The 17,940-nt window shown below is 43.4% G+C and overlaps 1 protein-coding gene across 9 annotated transcripts in view; it reads left to right on the forward strand.

Moving 5' to 3' along the window:
* Nucleotides 1–17,940, forward strand: part of LOC114436041 (plexin-B1-like) — a 135,352-nt gene that overhangs the window by 28,810 nt on the left and 88,602 nt on the right. For 8 of the 9 annotated variants that reach the window (XM_028406092.1, XM_028406091.1, XM_028406094.1 and 5 more), the window contains 2 exons: nucleotides 5,912–6,040; nucleotides 8,091–8,191. In XM_028406092.1, coding sequence (XP_028261893.1) covers nucleotides 5,912–6,040; nucleotides 8,091–8,191 — 230 coding nt within the window. Of the gene's footprint in view, nucleotides 1–969; nucleotides 1,076–1,178; nucleotides 1,329–5,911; nucleotides 6,041–8,090; nucleotides 8,192–17,940 lie in introns of those variants that run through there. The other variant, XM_028406099.1, reaches the window with a different exon arrangement.

Consider the following 17,940-nt stretch of genomic DNA (forward strand, 5'->3'; position numbering starts at 1 on the left):
GTATTCCAGCATCAGACCTTTCATATGGTATATTTACTGGCTATTCTTTAAGGTCATTACCTTAGTATTATTTTTATCTTCAGCAGTTCCTCTTCCATATATTAGGCCCACACCTTACCTAAGGTTCTTAAACCTTGGGTCAAATGCAGTAGCAATTTTCAGATATGCAATGTTGGCATTTTTCTTGTGTGTCTCCAAGTCTGTTCTGAATGTAGACTTGATTTTAATCACATAGGCAGGGTCCTCATCTGAGGTTTTCATCACCCGATAGATGACAAAAAACAGGCAGAGCCACAGAGCATAAAACATTGAAACATTCCACTGCTGTGCAACAGAAATAAAATGTTCTGCGCACGTTTCAGCAAAATGAAATGTCTGTCCACTGTTTTTATTACAGTCAGATATATATATATATATATATATATCCCAAATACACACACATATATGTGTATATATATATGTATATATATATATATATATATATATATATGTGTGTGTGTGTATATATATGTGTGTATATATATATATATATATATATATATATATATATATATATATATATATATATATATATATATATATATATATATATATATATATATATTGTGTCTGCGTTTTTAGCCTCCATTATCTGTTCTTCTGCCTCTTCCACTCTCTTGTTTGTTTTGAGTATTTCCTCTCTGATTCCCTTCAGCTGTGTGCCATTGTCTTTTCTGAATTCCCTTAGTTCTCTGAGTATAAGGTCCAGGCTTGCGTCATTATTGCGTTCCCCTTCATCAAGTAGCCCATCGTTATCCTCCATGGCGCTGCTAACCGGCGAAGCCTGTTCAGCTCGGTCTCCCTCATGTAACTCGTGCTATACAACGTTGGACTTCTTGCTGTATTTTCCTCTTGGCATCTTAACGCCCTAAACGTCCTTCATGCTCTTTCAGGTTTTTATTTTACAAATTCGGGTCGTTATGGGCTATTTTTAACTCAAATGTCGGGAGCTCGTTCTCTATGCCGCCATCTTCTAGACTACCAACCCGGAAGTCCGCATGGCTCTAGTTCAACGCTGGATCGTCTGCCATTTTTGGTAACTCTCTCACCGCTGTGTTGAGGTTCTTTTAGTAAAGCTTTCTGCTATTGTACCCTTTTCTAGTTTTGTGACCCTTTTTCTCCTTTTTCTTCCCCTTCAGGACCTCACCTTTTCCGTGATTGCTCCTCCAGCCAGATTCTGCCAGCTACACCACTCAGCCACTCCTCAAGAAACCTCCATGAACTTCGGCACAAACTCAAAGTGTTTCACTGGTGCATTATGAATGATTTCATACCAGTGGCGTCTAGGGGTGGGCGATATGGCAAACATTTTATATCAGGATTCTTTAATGATAAAATCACAATTTTATCAGGATTTGTTTTTACATTGACACTAATTTGCATGTTTCTGTGTGAATGACTTCAGGTAGCCTACTCTATCACTTCTCAAAAACTATCAGTAGATCTAAAAGTAAACTCTGATAACGTGCACTCAGTATTAGTTTTCAATAAACATGAAAATTTAAATAATTACAGAACAAAATAAAGTTTTATTTCAAATAGGTAAAAAGACTAATGTAATTCTGTAAAGTATTATTCAACAGTCATTTAAACAGACTGAAGTGTGCCTCCTAAGGTTAAACAATAAATACAGTATTGAGATTTAAGTAACTCCTAAAGTTCAATGTGATTTAGAACACATGATCAAAATTTAATGGGAATCATATCTAAGGAAAAACTGAGCTGCTACTGTCACCTCTGTCCCCCGTTTACTAGTCCTCATATGGAGCCTCTTCAACAAATGCCTGTGTTATTGTTTTGGTGACGTCATTAGCTGTTGCCTCTGTCTGCATCTGATGCGCACACACGCACACGTCGCATGCACACATCGTGCGCACACACACACAAAGGCTTAGAAGATGCTGCTGCTGGCAAAAACAGCACCGAACATAAAGGTGGAGTGATGGGTGATAAAACTTATACTAATGATAGTGTTTTGCTTATGATCCACTGGTGTGTCATCATATAGAGGCCACAAGAAACAGGGTCCAAACTTAGGTTCCCATTCCTCTGTGCTTTCAACAACTGTTTGCCAAATGGACCAGTTTGACCTGTCTCAGTTGAAACTGAGAATTTACCATTTCATGGTAATGTAAAGCTGTATCATGCAAACAAGTTATATGTGAACAAGATCAAGAAACGCCGCCATCTTCTCTATGCCAAAGCTCACGTAAATGGTCTGAAGAACAATGGAAAACTCCTCTGTGGTCACATGAATCAAAATTTGAAATTCTTTTTGGAAACCATGGACCATGTCCTGCAGACTACAGAGGAGAGGGGCCACCCAAGTCGTTATCAGCAGGCCAGTTTTTCTGATGGTATGGGGCTGCAATAGTGCCTTTGGTGTGGGCAGCTGAACCATCAATGCTGAACAGTACATAGAAGTTGTAGTGCAACACATGCTCCCATCCAGATGTCTCTTTCAGGGAAGGCCTTGCATATTTAAGCAGGACAATGCTAAACCACATACTGCATCCATTACAACAGCTTGGCTTCACCAAGAGGTAACTTAAGTTAATATGAAGTCGGTGTGTAATTCAGATAAAACCATGTCTGACTCCATAGCATTCTCTGGTCCCTTCCAAAATCTGACCAGTGATGACATGTTTAGCCACATGTCTTTGCTCTGTCACTGGCTGTCACGGTGGTGACTGTAGCATGTCAGCATACTCATGCGTGCAGAGTGAGATGTTCAGCATGACTGTAAAGTTTCATCAACATAGGAAGAAGTATGAGGGAGATACAGTCACTAAAACATCTATTTCCTGTGTGTTGGCGAAGGGTCACCACGTCGCCACGGGCAAAGCGTGTAATAAAGCTCTAAACTTTTGATAACTTTTGGTCCTTATGGGCTTAAGAGTGAGCTCACATATCATCACATTTTAGAGGGTACCACCAAGAGACGTATCTTTCTCATCTGGAAGAGGTACATCGGTATACCGATTTTCGTGTCTGTAGGTCAAAGTAGGACCCATATCTAATACTAGGGGGTGCTTCCGAGCCATGTGGCCACGCCTGCACATATATATGGTTATATCAATCTGTTCAGAATGAAGTGTAGCCATTGCTGAGCCTTCTTAGTAGACAGTAGATGTGATCTCTGACCTGAAGATGTCTGATGAGATGAGGGCGCCAAGAATCCTGATGCTGTGGATCCTCTCCACACACTCTCCGTTGATATAAAGGGGGGCTGGATCGGTGCTGTGCTTCTTGAAGTCTGGTTTTCTTGGTGTTGAGAGTGAGGTTATTCTCAGAACACAGCTTCAGCTTCAGGATCTTCTCCCTGTAGGCAGCCTTATCATCTCTAAAGATACATCCGACCACTGTGGGCCGGACTGCAGTCGTGGGTGTAGAGGCAGTACAGGAGGTGGCTCAGCACACAGCCCTGTGGGGAACCGATGCTCAGCATGTGAGTGGAGGAGAGGTGGGGGCCAAGTCTCACAGTCTGGGGTCGTTCTGTGAGAAAGTACTTTATCCAGGCACATGTGGGGGAAGATATGCGATAATGATTAGTTTAGAGCATAGTCTGTCTGGGATTATTGTGTTAAAGGCAGAACTGTAATCCACAAAGAGCATCTAGACTTAGCTCTGCTGCTGCTCCAGGTGGTTCAATGCAGAGTGGAGAGGTACAGCAACAGCGTCCTCAGTGGATCTGCCCTATATGCAAACTGATGGGAGACAAAGTCTCGGGGGAGATGGTCCTTGATGTGCTGAAGAACTAGTCTCTCAAAGCACTTCATGATTACCGGGCCACCGGTCGGTAATCATTCATGCTGGTGATGGGAGACTTCTTTGTGGAAGATTTCAGGCAGGGTGGGATGCCTGCCTGGGCCAGTGAGAGGTTGAAGATCCTGGTAAAGGTGGGGGCGAGCTGGTGGGTGCACGCTTTCAGCACCTTGCCAGGTACTCCGTCTGGGCTGGAAGCCTTCTTGGGGTTGACTGCCAGGAGGACACGTCTGACATCGTGATGTTCAAATAAGTCCCAGTCTGTCTTGTAGTTTGGGGGGTGTAGACTGGGAAAAGCAGGAGGGAGAGATGGTCAGACTGTCCAATGTGGGGGAGGGGTATGGCTCTGTATGCGTGCTTGATGTTGGTATAGACGTGATCCAAAGTGTTCTCCCCTTTTGTAGCACACTTAACATGCTGATAGATTTTCAGGAGTACAGACTTTAAGTTGGCCTTATTTAAGTCCCCTGCTATGATGTGAACACCATTGGGGTGGGCCCGCTGTTCGTTTATGGCGTTCAGCAGGAGAGCGAGTGCTGTGTTTATATTGGTGCCGGGTAATATGTATACAGCCGTTATGAACACAACAGTCAGCTCTTGGCAGAAAAAAAGGCCAACATCTTACAGTCATGTACTCTACGTCCGGGCAACAGTGGTGCTCTATTATTGTCCCATTATTACACCAGCTATCGTGTACATAAATACAGAGACCCCCCCCAGTGGCCTGCTAGCTGCACACTAGCATTGGGAATGTCCGGATGAAGCCAGGTTTCAGTGATAATCAGCACACAGCACAGTCACAAACATATTGGTTTCCAGCGATTAGTACTTCCAGGTCGTCTGTTTTATGCACCAGGGATCTGGCGTTGGAGAGAAACAGTGACTTGTATAGTTGTTTTCTTAGCCTTAGCATAGTGCCGGACCTGAGCTAATATTTCCCATGAAATGGTCAAATATCTCATTTACAACACCTAAAATGTTCTTTGTGGGAATAAAACAGGTTTATAAGATTTGTAAATCTAGATCTAGCTAAATCTAGCTAGATCAGAAACTGAGTACCTCTTACATCTTTAAATGTTTCCTGTCACAATAAAATAAAATGTTAACATGTTTATAAACCTTCTGCAAGTTTGATTGCTGCAGCTGAAACATTGCTTTGAATTCTTATGTGAATGATTGCTCTGAATTGCTGGAGAATCTGCAATCTGAATTTAATTTGCTGAAACACGGTTAAAATTTTGAAAAGATGAAGCTCTTATTTGAAAAGCAGAAAGTCTTTGAATATTAGGAAGATATGAAAAAGAAACTGCTGAAGACAAGAACAGTATGAAGTGGCCTGGAAATATACCATATGAAAGTTCTGAGTCTGGAATAATACCATGAGCTTTTAATGAGGAAAAATAGTAAACGGCTGAATGCTTAAAGTCTGATAAACACGCTGAATATGGCTCCTCTGCATTCTTTTCTGTCTGTCTGCCTGCCTGCCTGCATGTCTAATTGACCTTGGAAAGACAGCTGTCTAACTCTTTCCTCCTCTCAGGGCAGATCCCATGTATTGAAATGTATTTTGCATCCTCCAAACACCTGCTTTGTGTGTCCAAACCAACTCTAGCTTTGACAACCAGGCATGAGGAAAGGTGTGAGTGGAGTCTGTGTCTTAAAATTTGTAGGAGATACGTTTTGCAGATGACCTACGTTGAAGGGCTCCCCCATAGGCTACAATGTTACATTGATTTTTAATATTTTGAAAAATATGTGAATACATAATTTTAATAGTCCTTGAAGAGATGAATTGAATATTTTAATGATTTCTGTGACTGAAAGCATGTGGAACTAGTTACATGTCAACTTTGAAGGTGGTTTTGAAAACTTCCCTATTCCCCCGTTTGGAAAAAAAGGCATAAATTGATTCATATTGTCAAAATGATATTTTTTTAAACAAACAACCTTCTTGGACCTTCTAGAAATTATTAATGGATTAGATTGAAATTTAAGCTGTCAATTTAATAAACAAACTTACTATCTTTTTACTTATTTAAAAAGTTGTTCATTTAAAATAGAGGTGTAACACACGTTACTACCATTTAATGTGTATGTGTTTCCTCAGGTTTTCTTGGGACCAAATGGCGAGGTGGAGGAATACTCAGTGATCTCTGTTCAGCAGAACACTGCCATCAACTCAGACCTCATACTTGACCAAAAAGAGGAGCATCTCTTTATTATGACCCAGCACATGGTAATCAGGCACACACAAATAAAGCATATAATAAACACATTTTCATAACCCCATTTCTTTTTTAGGTTTCCTGCAAATAAAGAAAAAAAATAATAAATTGACTCCTTTGTTTCAGTTCCAATTATCCCTCTTCTTCCATAAGAGTGTGTTTGTGAGAACTATTCTAATTACTATAATTTTAATTTGGTGGTCAAGAGGACCGTGACATCGCCCGGTATGGCGCAGCCGGGGCCCCACCCTGGAGCCAGGCCCGGGGTTGGGGCTTGAATGCGAGCGCCTAGTGGCTGGGCCTTTCCCCACAGGGCCGGGCTGGGCTTAGCCCGAAGGAGCAACGTGGGGCTAACCTCCTATGGGCCCACCACCGGTGGGAGGAACCGTAAGGGGCTGGTGCATAGTGGATTGGGTGGCGGTCGAAGGTGGGGGCCTCGGCGACCTGACCACTGGACACAGAAACTGGCTCTGGTGACATGGAATGTCACCTCGCTGGGGGGGAAGGAGCCTGAGCTTGTGCAGGAGGCCGAGCGGTACCGACTATATATAGTCGGGCTCGCCTCCATGCATTTCTCGGGTTCTGGAACCCAACTTCTTGAGAGGGGTTGGACTCTCTTCTTTTCTGGAGTTGCCCATGGTGAGAGGCGGTGGGCTGGTGTGGGCTTGCTCATAGCCCCACAGCTTAGCTGCCATGTGTTGGAGTTTTCCCCAGTATGTGAGAGTGTCGCCTCCCTGCGCCTTCGGGTTGGGGAGAGGTCTCTCACTGTGGTTTCGGCGTATGCGCCGAACAGCAGTGTAGAGTACTTGACCTTCTTACAGTCTCTGGGAGGGGTGCTGGGTGGCACCCCAACCGGGGACTCTGTCATCTTGCTGGGAGACTTCAACGCCCACGTGGGCAGTGACAGTAACACCAGGAGAGGTGTTTTGTTATTGGACTTCTGTGGTGGGCATGGTTTGTCCGTAACGAACACCATGTTCGAGCACAAGGTTGTCCATCGGTGCACCTGGCACCAGGACACCCTAGGCCTGAGGTCAATGATCGATTTTGTAATTGTGTCATCTGATCTTCGACCTTGTGTTTTGGACACTCGGGTGAAGAGAGGGGCTGAGCTGTCAACTGATCACTACCTGGTGGTGAGTTGGATCCGTTGGCGGGGGAAGAGGCTGGACAGGCCTGGCAGGCCCAAACGTACTGTGCGGGTCTGTTGAGAGCGTTTGGCCAAACCCCCTGCTAGGGAGTTCTTTAACTCCCATGGACCATGTTTTCCACCTCCATTGTCGATGCGGCCGTCCGAAGCTGTGGCCGCAAAGCCTCCGGTGCCTGTCGTGGACATCGGAGGTCAGGGATGCCGTCAAGCTGAAGAAGCAGTCCATCGGGCCTGGTTGGCTTGTGGGACTCCTGAAGCAGCTGATAGGTATCGGCAGGCCAAGCGTGCTGCAGCAAGGGCAGTTGTAGAGGCAAAAACTCGGGCCTGGGTGGAGTTAGGCGAGGCCATGGAGGAGGACTATCGGTCAGCCTCAAAGAGGTTCTGGCAAACTGTCCGGCGCCTCAGGAGGGGGAAGCAGTACTCTGCCAACACTGTATTCAATGGAGGTGGGGAGCTGTTGACCTCGACTGAGGGGGTGGTTGGACGGTGGAAAGAGTAGTAGTGAGAAGCTCAGTCACCCGAGAGGAACTCGGAGTAGAGCCGCTGCTCCTCCACATCGAGAGGAGCCATCTGAGGTGGCTCAGGCATCTGGTTCGGATGCCTCCTGGACGCCTCCCTGGGGAGGTGTTCCGGGCATGTCCCACTGGGAGGAGGCCCCGGGGAAGACCCAGGTGGAGAGATGTCTCTCGGCTGGCCTGGGGATTCCCCCAGAGGAGCTGGAGGAAGTGTCTGGTGAGAGGGAAGTCTGGGTGTCCCTGCTTAGACTGCTGCCCCTGCGACCCGGCCCCGGATAAGCAGTTGAAGATGGATGGTTGTCAAGGAGGAAAATAGGGCCACCCGTTGTTAGATTTACAGTAACTTAATATGGATGGTTTGCATGACTGAACATAATTATGTTTTCCTGGTTCCAGCTGCAGAAGAGGCCTGTGGCTGAATGCCAGCAGCACTCAGACTGTCACTCCTGTCTGCTGGCCCATGACCCCTACTGTGGCTGGTGTGTCCTGGAGGGAAGGTAGGAGTAAACCTAGAATTTTATGTATCCAAAAAAACTATTCTTTATCGTTATTTATCAACCCATTCTTGTCTGTGACCTAAATTTCAGTTCTCACCTGTCTACAACTCTGTCCTGTCATTTCTCCCTAGCAGGTTCCACCCCCATTCAAACCATAACACTTGTCCCAACTAATAACTAACAACAGGGATTTTATTCATGTGAGTTTCATCAAAGATCCACCAACATGGATTCTAAGCACATAAAAACATAGCAGCAGACCAGAGGGGAGTGGTAAAACATAGTCAGAAAACGTCTATAAATCCAGTTGCCTCTAAACTCTTGGAGACAACATGACTGGGGTAAATGACAACATCCACAGACATTTGACTTTGTTATTTTTAGAGCCATACTGTATGTCTCTCACCCTGGTCTGCAACCACAAAGTCCATTCCTGTGCAACAGTTTAAACTGCTTCTTTTCTAACACAACTTCTAAGACACTTGGAAGTAATAGCATCTTTAGAAACATTCTTACTCCCCCCACTTTCTAACGTAAAATGTTACAGAAATTACAGTGTTAAAAATAAAATCCATCCAATTTCAATCCATCCATCCATTTTCTACCGCTCCTGTTCAGGGTTGCGGGTGGCTGGAGCCAATCCCAACTGTCCTTCAGAGTTACAGCAGGGTCCGACACTAAAACTCTATTTTTATTGGATAATGCGGTAGCCTACACGGGTTGTTGTAAGGTCAAGAAGTAAACTACCTAAATAGTAAGCTAGCTAACTTATGCAGCGCAAACCCCTTTGACAAAGAAGATGGTAAAAAGAAAAAAAGATGAGGAGTACTGTACATTTCAGCATGAATGGACAGAGGAATTCACCTTTGTGGAGAGAGCAGGTTCTGCGGTGTGTCTAATATGCAATGATAAAACTGCATCAATGAAATGGTCAAATTATAAAGCAGCACTTCGACACATGCCATGCTACATTTGCTTTGTCCAGCAAGGCATGCCAAGAGCTACTTTGTAAAGTGCAAGCTAGTCTGTCAAGTTTGGGCTTGTAGAGTTTCTGAAGACGTTTTTCTGTTCATCCAAGCAGCTTCATCAGTTTTGACAGACAGAAGCACAGCTGTACTATGGGATCACCTGTGTCTCCTATTGTGGCCAACCTCTACATTAGAGAAGTTGAGAGAAGAGCCCTGAGTTCCTTTCGTGGAAGGAAGGAGCAACATCACATCAGAATGGCCCTGCAAACTTGTGGCAAGGCCACAAAAACAGGACCTCGTAATAACAGGAATAAGGAGCATAAGTGACGGAGAAAGAACATCGCCATTCCATATCTGTCAGGAGTATCAGAGAAACTCCAACAACCATGACATCCCGGTCCATTTCAAACCTATGACAACACTGAGACAGAAACAGGTTCACCCGAAGGATAAACCTCCCAGGGAGAAACACAGCAATGTGATATATGCAGTCCAGTGCAGTGAGGAATGCTCTGATCTGTACATTGGTGAAACCAAACAACCACTCCACACCGCACAGAAGAGCCACCTCCACACAACAGGAGTCAGCTGTTCACCTTCACCTCAAAAAGAAAGGACACTCCTTTGAGGACAACAATGTTTCTGTTGGGGTTCTGTTTCCGTAAAAACGCCTGTCAAAACACACACAAATTAGACTGAATGCCATCCTTGAACCCTTTGGAGCACATACAAAAGCTTGGTATCTTTGTGTTTGTAACACTCTGAAGTTTTTAGTAGAGGAGTAGAGCATGATTTCATGTGACTGTAACTGGTACGTAGATAGAGAGGTTTAAACACACATACAGTGCATTTGGAAAGTATTCACAGCGCTTTACCTTTTCCACATTTTGTCATGTTACAGCCCTTATTCCAAATTTTATTAAATTAATCTTACCTCAAAATTCTACACACAATACCCCATTAGGACAATATTACAAATTTTTTTTGGTATATATATATTTTTTAAAACATTTTATTTATGCAAAGTTTTCTTTTTTGTAGACAACAACAGTAAGACACCTAAAATAAGATACAATAAGAAAAGAAAAAAAAACACAGCAACAGTACTGCCATCAAAAAAAACAAATCAAATTCAACATGTCTGTACATATAAATGAAGTGTGCAAAAAAGAGTATAAATTAAAAGCAAGTCCCAAGGTTTAAGCCACCATAGAGGAGCAGAAGCGATATGGATGCATGCCAGGCCCGGTGCTCCAGTCTGTTTAAGTTGTCTGTAGAGAATGTCTTTCTCCTTTGTTGATGTGATCCATAAAGGGACCCCAAATGGCATGATATTTGGAGTAAGCATCAGAAAGTTTGTAACACACTTCTTCGAGGTACAAACAGGAAACCAGTTCATTCAGCCATTTCTTAGAACAAGGTGAAGAGGCAGATTTCCATTCCCTTAGTATTATTCGTTTAGCAATAACCAATCCAAACATTAGCGCATACTGCAGAGTGGGGGGAAGAGACAATGACTCACTGGAGCATCCTAATATCACCAATAGGCCGTCAGGGGTCAAATTTCTAAATAGTAGTAAATAGTACTATACAAATATATATATATATATATATATATAGATATATAAAATATCAGTCCAAAATGTATCAAGCTTAGGGCAGGTCAAAAATAAGTGAGTTAAAGTCCTCATCCGATTACATCTATCACACGTAGGAGAAATGGAAGGAAAGATCTTGTTAAGTTTGGTCTTTGAATAATGCAGGCGATGAATAACTTTAAACTGGATGAGTTGGAGTCTAGCATTCACGGAGCATGCTTTGATTCGATTCAGTCCAGTTGTCCACAAGTCATCTGGAATATCAGTTCCCATTTCTTTAACCTATGCTTCCTTAATGTGTAGCAAGGAGGTTGCCAGTGGAAAAAGGGAAACAAAATGTGAAATTAAATGTTTAGAGTTGGGATTCCTCAACATAAGCTCATAAAAAGCATGTTGACAGGGGATGGTTTCATAACTACGAACTGACTGCCTAACAAAGTGCCTGATCTGTAAGTACCAGAAAAAGTGCCCAGGGGGGAGATTAAATTTAGTCTGAAGTTGCGTAAAAGATGCATATTTTTTGTTAATGTAAAGATCTTTAATTACAGACAGACCCTTTTTTGACCATTGTGCAAAGACCGCATCCATAAGCCCTGGTTTAAAACAGAGGTTCTGACATATAGGTGAGTGGATAGATAACTGTGGAAGGCCAAGCACTCCCCTGATCTGTTTTAAAATCTTCAATGAATTGTGGAGGATGAAATCAGCCTTCAGTTGTTTCGTGGGTGGATTTAGATGAGAAAACAAATTAGCCTTTAATGACGCCCCAGTCAATGTTAATGCTCTACTTGATTCAACCTGTGACCGTAGAGATGCGGGGAGGCTTGTTAGCCCAAATAAACGGCATGACCATGGAATCCAATGCTTTGAAAAAAGAAGATGTAAGAAATATAGGCATATTTTGAAAGAAATATACAAATTTAGGGAGTACTACCATTTTAATAATATTAACACGGCCAATTAGAGAGAGAGGGAGGAGTTTCCACCTATCAGTCATGTTCCAGACCTTAAACAGCAGCTTTGAGTTTCTGGGGATGACAATGCCTAAGTATGTAAAATGTTCCTTAGCAATTTTGAGGGGCAAATTATCCAAAAAAGTGGAGTCTAGGCCATCAGACAAAGGCATAAACAAACTTTTTGCCCAGTTTACAGTAAATCCAGAGAGCTGTCCAAAATCACTTATCAGCTTAAGAAGGGGAGAAAGGGACTTCTTAGCATCCGCTAGAGTCAGGACAACGTCGACAGCATACAGACCGATGGTGTATTCACTGGGGCCACAAACTATTCCTGTGATTTGAGAACAATGTCTAATTGAAATGGCCAGAGGCTCAAGGGCCAGGGCAAAGAGCATAGGAGAGAGTGAGCACCCCTGTAGAGTTCGAAGTTGAAGCAAAAGGGTGGGGGATCTATTATAGTTAGTCAATATAGTGGATTAAGGGTAAGCGTAAAGCATTTTTAGACAGGTTATAAAGCTCCTGCCAAAGTCGAATTTTTCAAGCACAGCAAACATGTAATTCCATTCAATCTGATCAAAGACTTGCTGGGCTTCCAGGGATATAACCACTGAATGTTTGAATGAAAGTTTAGTAGAATACATAATATTTAACAAACGTTGAGTATTAGAAAAGGAAAATCTTTCAGGAATAAACCCCGTCTGATCAGCATAAATGAGTGTACCAATATATTTACTCAACCTACTAGTCAGAACTTTTGCAATAATTTTTTGATCACTGTTTAGTAATCTTAAGGGGCGATATGAGGCAACATTAGTTGCATCTCTATCCTTTTTTAGGAGGAGGCAAACTTGTGCTTCATATAATGTTCCTGGAAATACGCCCTCCTTCACAGAACAATTTACCATCCAGAGTAAGAGTGGAGCAATAGTGTCTATATGAGTTTTATAAAATTCAATTCCAAACCTGTCTGGCTCGCAAGCTTTGCCATTAGGCAGGGAGCGAATTGCAGATTTGATTTCTTCAAGAGTCAAATCAGAGTCCAATTCAAGCCTAGATGATTCATTCAAAACTGGAATCTCCAATGAATTGAGAAAGCTAAATATGTCAGCATCAGTGGCATCTGATTTAGAACTATAGAGCTGACTGTAATATTGGAAAAATCTATCGTTAATCAGACTGGGATCAGTTAATAACTGTCCAGATAAAGAAAAAACTTTGTGGATCGCTCTTTCAGCTTGAACTCCTTTTAGCTGCCTGGCAAGCAGTTTATCGGCTTTATCACCTAACTCAAAGTGTGCTTGCTTAAGCTTTCGAATATGTTTTAATACCTGCTCCCCGAGCATATGGTTATATTCATTTTTTATTTTCAACATGGCATTAAGAGTATCTTCAGTTTTCAAAATACGATATGATTCCTCTAAAGCAGCAAGCTTAGTCTCAGTGTCAGACAGATGTTTTGGCCTAGCTCTTTTAGCAAATGACTGGTACGAAATGATGCAACCTCTCAGTACCACCTTAAAAGACTCCCAAAGGGTCGAATCAGAAACTGCACCATTGTCATTGGTAGATAAAAAATCTGAAATCTTAGTAACAATATATTCACAAAAAACATTGTCTGAGTATAAAGAAGGATTAAATTTCCAGTTGTGCTGAGGGGGCCCGATGTTGAAGCTGATCTTAAGTGAAAGAGGGGCATGGTCAGAGACTAGGATACTACATTTGATATTAAGCTGGAGCTGATCAGAAAATAGTCAATTTGAGAGAAACTACCATGTACAGGAGAAAAAAACGAATATTGCTTCTCAGTGGGATGCTGAAGCCTCCAAATGTCCACCACATCCAAAGAGTCAATCAAACTATTGAGGACCGGCACAGATTTTAAAGGAGTGGGGGGTTTAGTTGAAGATCGGTCTACGAGGGGGTCAAAATAGCAGTTGAAGTCCCCTCCAATGAGTATATTATGATCAGTATATTCAGAGATAAAATCGAATGTTTTACAGGAGAAGTCAGGGCTGTCAGAATTTGCAGCATAGATGTTTAACAGAACTAAAGGAAGTGAATTAATAGAGCCTGTGACAAGAAAAAATCTCCCACCTGGGTCTGAAACCATGGACTTGAAAACAAATGGGACAGTTTTAAGGATGAGGATAGCGACCTCTCTTGATATACTTGAGAAATCCATAAGGCTCTTAAACGCCCCCATTCAGTTGGCTGAATGTGGGTTTCCTGTAGAAAAATAATATCAGAAGACATAGATTTAAGATGTGCAAGTACTCTGCCCCTCTTTAAGGGACCACCAAGACCTTTACAGTTCCATGAAGTAAAAGTGATGGGGCTTGCTCCTAACAACTGAGACTGTTTATCCAGTATTTAAAACAAAAATATGACAATTGTAAACCGACATGAGATTTGACAGAGTGGCAGTACTACAGCAAACACAAACAACATTCTCCCCAAAACTTACCCAAAGCCACAACAAAGAACAAAGCGGCAGATCCCACATACTGTACTGGAGGCTGCCGGATAACGGAGCCAGCTGAGCTAAAACAACTCTTTAACTCTACCTGACAGCCCGTGTGTTCCCCATTTATAAGACATAAAGATGAAATAAATAAATCTGCACCTATCAAACGTCGTGATAAGAAGCATATAAAGAATGCAAAAGCTACTTTAGCAAAAACAAAACAATGTAAATCACAAAAGGTAAAGACCTTTCTCAATCAAAAGTATACAGTAGTGCAGCCGGTTAAACAGTACAAATCAGGCTGTGTCCACAACAGAATCAGCAAAACGCTCAGCATCCGTTGGTGACTCAAACACACTGACTTTGTTGTTGTGCACCACCTGGAGTTTAACCGGAAAGCACAGGTAGCACTTAACTCCTGCGTCAACCAACTTCTTCCGAGCAGCACTGAAAGCTTGCCGTTGAGCTGACACCTCCGCTGTATAATCAGGAAAAATCCAAACCTTCTCTCCGCGGTATGAAAGTGGAGCATGCTGTTGGCTGAGACGGAGAATATCACTCACATCACGGTCGTTGTGGACCTTGGCAATAATAACCCGTGGCCGTTCGTTAGGCATAGGCTTAGGTCTCAGGCTGTGGTGCGCTCTATCAATCTTGATGGGTCTGCTAAAATTATCCTGGCCAAGCAGCTCCGGGAGTAACTTTGAAACGAAATCAGTTGGGCGCCCACTTTCTGACTCTTCTTTTATCCCGACGATCCTGATGTTCAGCCTGCGAGAGCGTCCCTCCAAATCATTTACCTTGGCTTTGATGAGACCGTTAGCCACTTGTAGCTCCCTGCAAGTAGCTTCTAAAGCTGTGATGCGATGGTCAGCAGAGGAGAGAGCCTCATCCATGTTACCAATACAGCGCTCTGTCTCAGTGTGCTTATTTTGTAGTGTAGACAAGCATGCCTCAATTGAGTCGAGACGTTCCCCCCCATGGACTTCTTCAAATCGTCCATAAGTGTAGAGACTTTAGTTAGCTCGGCACGTTGTTTTCGTAATGGCGGCTAGGATATCGTTGTTGGTAACAGCCGCGGAGCCACCGTGATGAGATTTCTGGCTTTGGCTGTCCTCCCTTTTTGGCATAATGAAACAGCAATCTGCAAAGTAGCTCAGGAATCAAAAAATGCACAGTAGCGGTTGGGTGCAGTGGTTTAATTGCGACTTGAGGGGAATTGACATGGAGCTCAGCAAAACATGTCTTACTCCATTATTGCACACTAGCGCCCCCCCCCCCTTTTTTTGATATTTTTTTAACTAATTAAAAATAGAAAACTATGAAATCACGTTTACGTAAGTATGCACAGCCTTTGCTTTACTTAATACCTTTGGCAGCAATTACAGCCTCAAGTCTTTTTAAATATGATGCCACAAGCTTAGTACACCTATCTTTAGGCAGTTTTGCCCATTCTTCTATGCAGTAATTCTCAAGCTCCATCAGGTTGGAGCTGTGCACAGCCATTTTCAGGTCTCTCCAGAGATGTTCAATCGGATTCAAGTCTGGACTCTGGCTGGGCCACTCACTCACATTCACAGAGTGGTTCTGAAGCCAATCCTTTGAGATCTTGGCTGTGTGCTTCAGGTCATTGTCCTGCTGAAAAAAGAACCTTCCCCCCAGTCTGAGGTCATGAGCGCTCTGGAGCAGGTTTTCATCCAGGATATCTAATGAGTGGCTTTCGTCTGGCCACTCTACCATACAGGCCTGATTGATGGATTGCTGCAGAGATGGTTGTCCTTCTGGAAGGCTGTCCTCTCTCTACAGAAGAACGCTGGAGCTCTGACAGAGTGACCATCGGGTTCTTGGTCACCTCCCTGACTAAGTCCCTTCTCCCCCGATCGCTCAGTTTACACGGCCGGCCAGCTCTAGGAAAAGTCCTCGTGGTTCCAACTGTCTTCCATTTATGAATAATGGAGGCCACTGTGCTCATTGGGACCTTCAAAGCAGCAGAAATTTTTTTGTGTCCTTCCCCAGATTTGTGCCTCAAGACAATCCTGTCTCGCCAATTTTATAAGGGGTGGTGCTGAAAATTGGAAAAAAAACACACAAAATGGCTCATTTTTAATAGAAAAGGTGAATGTGGACTGGATTTTTTTTAACCTTTATTACAGTCTTGGTCATGTCAAACATCAGTAAAAAAATTTACTTTATTGCATTATTAGTTTTTGCATAGCATTCTGACAGACCTGAGATTTTGTCACCTGGTTTTGAAGACATGGCTGAGCAAAAGTTATCAAGACAGATTGCTATGCTAATGACCACAAACTCTCATAGCGCCACCCACTGGCGGTCTGAATTGTGTTCAGGCTGATTATCCATGTTCCACACCTCGTATTTGAACGAACTCCTCCTAGGGAAATACTCTGCCAGAACTGAGATTTTGTCACCTGGTTCTGAAGACATGGTCAAGCAAAAGTTATCAAAAACACAGCTTGATGTTACAGCGTGTGGGCGGGGCATCGCCACAAAGGTGACCCTTCGCCACCATAGAGAAAGCTGCTGTCTTTCTTGATTTGTTCATCCTACCTGCCTCTTACTCTATCGTGACATCAGCCCCTGTGCACCTTTTCATATCACCTCATCGTCATATGTGGGCGTGGCCACATGGCTCTGCAGCGCCCCCTGGAATGAGATCTGCTTCCCCGTTTGACCTGCAGACATGAAAATTGGTACGCATATGTATCACCTCTAGACAAGAAAAAAAGTCTCTTGGAGGTATACTCTAAAACGCACAGGAAGTCCACCATTTTGAAAAACCTGCGCCATTTTGTAATTTTCACTCCCCGCACTTCATCCATCTGAAACTTGGTCTGGTTACTCTTAAGGCATTAGAGACCAAAAGTTATCAAAAACGCAGCACTTCGTCACACGGTCTGGCCGTGGCGCCGCCACAAAGTTGACCCTTCGCCAACGCAGAGGAAATAGATGTCTTTTTGGCTGTGTCTCCCACATACTTCATCCTATGTGGATGAAACTTGACAGTCATGCTGCACATCGGACACTGCACAGATTGACATGCTGATATGCTACAGTCACTGCGCCACCTACTGGCCGGAGGACCTGTCTTTGGTACGTGTGTTTTGCTGTACACTTCTGCCCTGCAGACCAAAGCTCGTGCCGGTACAGCTGGAAGAGAGGTCGTGGGACGATAGGGGAGGTGGCGGCTGCGACTCCCGCAGACCGCAAGGGCTGCGAGGGCCCGTCATCACTGCTTGCAACTTTAATTATTATTAGGGCCCGAGCACCGAAAGGTGCAAGAGCCCTATTGTAATTGTAATGTTTTTTATTATTAGGGCCCGAGCACCGAGTGGTGCGAAGGCCCTATTGTAATTGTAATGTTTTTTATTATTAGGGCCCGAGCACCGAGTGGTGCGAAGGCCCTATTGTAATTGTAATGTTTTTTATTATTAGGGCCCGAGCACCGAGTGGTGCGAAGGCCCTATTGTAATTGCTGGTATTATTATTATTATTTGCACCTCTAAACCGCCCTTTTTTGCCCCTTTGCCATGCACGAAAACTCACCAAATTTTGCACACTCATCAGGGGTGGCGAAAATTGCAATATTTTGTGGTCGCTGCAAATGGGCGGGGCAAAATGGCTCTACAGCGCCCCCTTGGAATTTTCAAAACTCCTGCACTTTGGCATAGTTTCACATAGCTGCACAAAAATCGGTACACATGTTTATTATACCGAGACGCACCAAAAAGTCTCTTGACACCAT

The sequence above is a fragment of the Parambassis ranga genome, chromosome 5 (genome assembly GCF_900634625.1).
Source record: "Parambassis ranga chromosome 5, fParRan2.1, whole genome shotgun sequence".
Taxonomy (NCBI): Eukaryota; Metazoa; Chordata; class Actinopteri; family Ambassidae; genus Parambassis; species Parambassis ranga.